General features: G+C 32.5%; 1 protein-coding gene across 1 annotated transcript in view; it reads left to right on the forward strand.

Moving 5' to 3' along the window:
- LOC107662322 (cell migration-inducing and hyaluronan-binding protein-like) overlaps positions 1 to 2689 on the forward strand; it is a gene marked incomplete at its 5' end in the record, with an annotated part of 73373 nt that overhangs the window by 45054 nt on the left and 25630 nt on the right. Inside the window, one exon of the mRNA XM_016452308.1 lies at positions 373 to 578. Coding sequence (XP_016307794.1) covers positions 373 to 578 — 206 coding nt within the window. The remainder of the gene's footprint in view (positions 1 to 372; positions 579 to 2689) is intronic.

Below are 2689 nucleotides of genomic sequence, written 5' to 3' on the forward strand. Positions count from 1 at the left end.
ATATTTATTTTTTTTTTTTTTTTTTTGGTTAAAAATAGCCGAACAGCACCATAGGGTTAAGTCTTCTAAAGCCATTTATCACTGAAAATATTCACATTGATTCTGATTCATTTTAAGAGTAAATGATGATAATAGAAAAAAGATCTGCACACTGTTATTCTCCCTTTATTCAAAAAAGTAAAAAATAGCAACGTTTCGGTCAAAGACCTTCATCAGGCAAACACGCAGGTCTTTGACCGAATAAATGATGAGTCATTGGGTTTCTTTTAGTTAGTTTTCACTTGTCTTTATGTGAAGTTTCCATTATTTGCCCTCAGGACAGTCGCTAAAAACCTCATCTTCTGTCTTCTAATGTTCTTCATTTCTCTGTAGGTGAAGGATGTTGTCGGCTATGACGCTTTAGGACATTGTTTCTTCACTGAGGACGGACCGGAGGAGAGGAACACGTTCGACCATTGTCTGGGTCTGCTGGTGAAGGCGAGCACACTTCTGCCCTCCGACAGAGACAGCAAGATGTGTCATGACATAACCAGCGGAGCTTATCCTGGATACGTGGCCAAACCGCGCCAAGACTGCAGGTAAAACTCACTGACCAGAGAGATAAACTTGGAGAGGATGGTGTAGATGATTGTAGCTCAAGAAACCAAGAATATCTCACCCTAACATCAAAAGAAAGAACTATTTTGCCTTAGGAATACGGAGCTAATATTAAGATCAAAACTAAAAATAGATATATAAAATAGATATAGATCAGAATTTATTCTCTATACAAATTGTAATTTTTTATAATGTTATGTATTTTATGTATGTATTTTAAAATAATTTTAAAATAGCTTTAATTAAAAAAAAACGTATTTTCAGTTTTAATTTTAATTTTTTTATTTTGTCATCTTAGTTTTTTGTTCTTTTAAAATATTACTATTTAGGTTTAATTTCTTTTTCAGTTTTTGTTTTTATTTATTCAGTATAGTAATTCTAGTGATTTTAGTGCTTCAAACATTACAATTTTTTTTAAATGTTACATTTCTTATAAATAGTTTTTTTATCTAATATTTACATTTTATTGTATTTCAGCTTTATTTCAGGTAACAAAAGGTCTTTAATAGTTTTAGTATTAGTTAACGATAAGAACCCTGATATTGACTATTTTATGTATATATTTGTATATGCACATATACATAAACATATACTAATATATAAATGAACTAGTTGACCTCATGGAACCAAATGGCTCTTGGATGACTGGATAACTAGCCAACCATCGCAAACCAACCCTAGTTTAGTTTAGTTTATTCTTTTATCTTTTATATCTAAGCAATGTTATATTTATTATAGCTTTTATATCAAAGAAATTAAATGTTATTATCATATTGTTGTTCAAATTGCATTTCCTGTATTTGTCAAACTAATTGCAATATGGCTGTCATGCAGCAAATTGTGCAGCTCTAATTTTTTATGTCATTAAGAGTTACCATTGTCATGATTATTATACTACAGTAGCTACATTCTGTTGACTCATTCCTCTAACAAACCCTCTTTCAGTTGTTTTCTCACTCTCACTGGTATTCTTTAATCAAGGCTTCCTCTTAAGAAAGCAACACAACATGCGGTCGCACTGATGATCGTTTCCGCCCAAGCTCATTATTGTGTAATGATTTTTATCCTTGGATGCACTCGAATTCTTAGAACCTTGAATAGTCTTTGCTAATTAAAATAACAACATCCCCACATTAAGAAACCCTGCTAAACTCTGGCAGCGAAACTGTCTGGTTTGGGAAAACTGGGGTTTGGTGTTGACAGTAAATATGTTTAATTTGTAATTGCTTTGAAGTGTGGTTAAGTGTACAGCGTTAGGATGAGGTGAATACTTATGGACTTGAATCCTTCATTTTTAACAATGTCTAGTTACACATCTTAAAAACAGTGCCAATGCCACACAAACACATCAACAGGCAACAGATGCTTTTTTTCCCGCACATGGATGTTTATCTTCATGCAAACACCTTTTCCGTGCATTTATTCCAGTTCCATGTAGCATGTGGAACGAAGAGCCTTCCAAAGCGTTAGGGAGTTGAATTGCATTAAATTGCTAATTGCTCTCATATATATTGCATGAACGGCGCACCTTTTAGATTGAAATTCGGTCAATAGAGAGGATAAAGCTTTATAGCTCTTAAATTATAGAGGAAGACACTGCCAGAGATCCTGGAATATCACCACTTTAGTCATTCGTGATTAAGTCACATATTAAAATATTGCAGTAAGATTTTCATATCTCATTTCATGTCACATCATAGATAAATAGACAGACAGACAGACAGACAGACAGATAGATAGATAGATAGATAGATACATAGATAGATAGATAGATAGATAGTAGGGATGCACAATATTATCAGACTGATATCGGAATTGGCCGATAATGGCTTTAAATATAAATATCCGGGGGAAAAAATGCAGTGATTAATATATAGTTTATTTATAGTTATTTTCAAATCTTCAATGTACTGTCATTATAAAATAACTTTATTATTGTTTATGTAATTCTTAGAAATAAGTTCTTGTTAAAAACTTACCAAAGTTAAAAATAATTATATATCGGTATCGGCATCGGCTATCGGCCAAAATGAGTTGAAAATTAGATGATAGACAGATAGACAGATAGACAGACAGACAGACAGACAGACAG

This window comes from Sinocyclocheilus anshuiensis, unplaced genomic scaffold (genome assembly GCF_001515605.1).
Source record: "Sinocyclocheilus anshuiensis isolate Anshui unplaced genomic scaffold, SAMN03320099.WGS_v1.1 scaffold579, whole genome shotgun sequence".
Classification (NCBI taxonomy): domain Eukaryota; kingdom Metazoa; phylum Chordata; class Actinopteri; order Cypriniformes; family Cyprinidae; genus Sinocyclocheilus; species Sinocyclocheilus anshuiensis.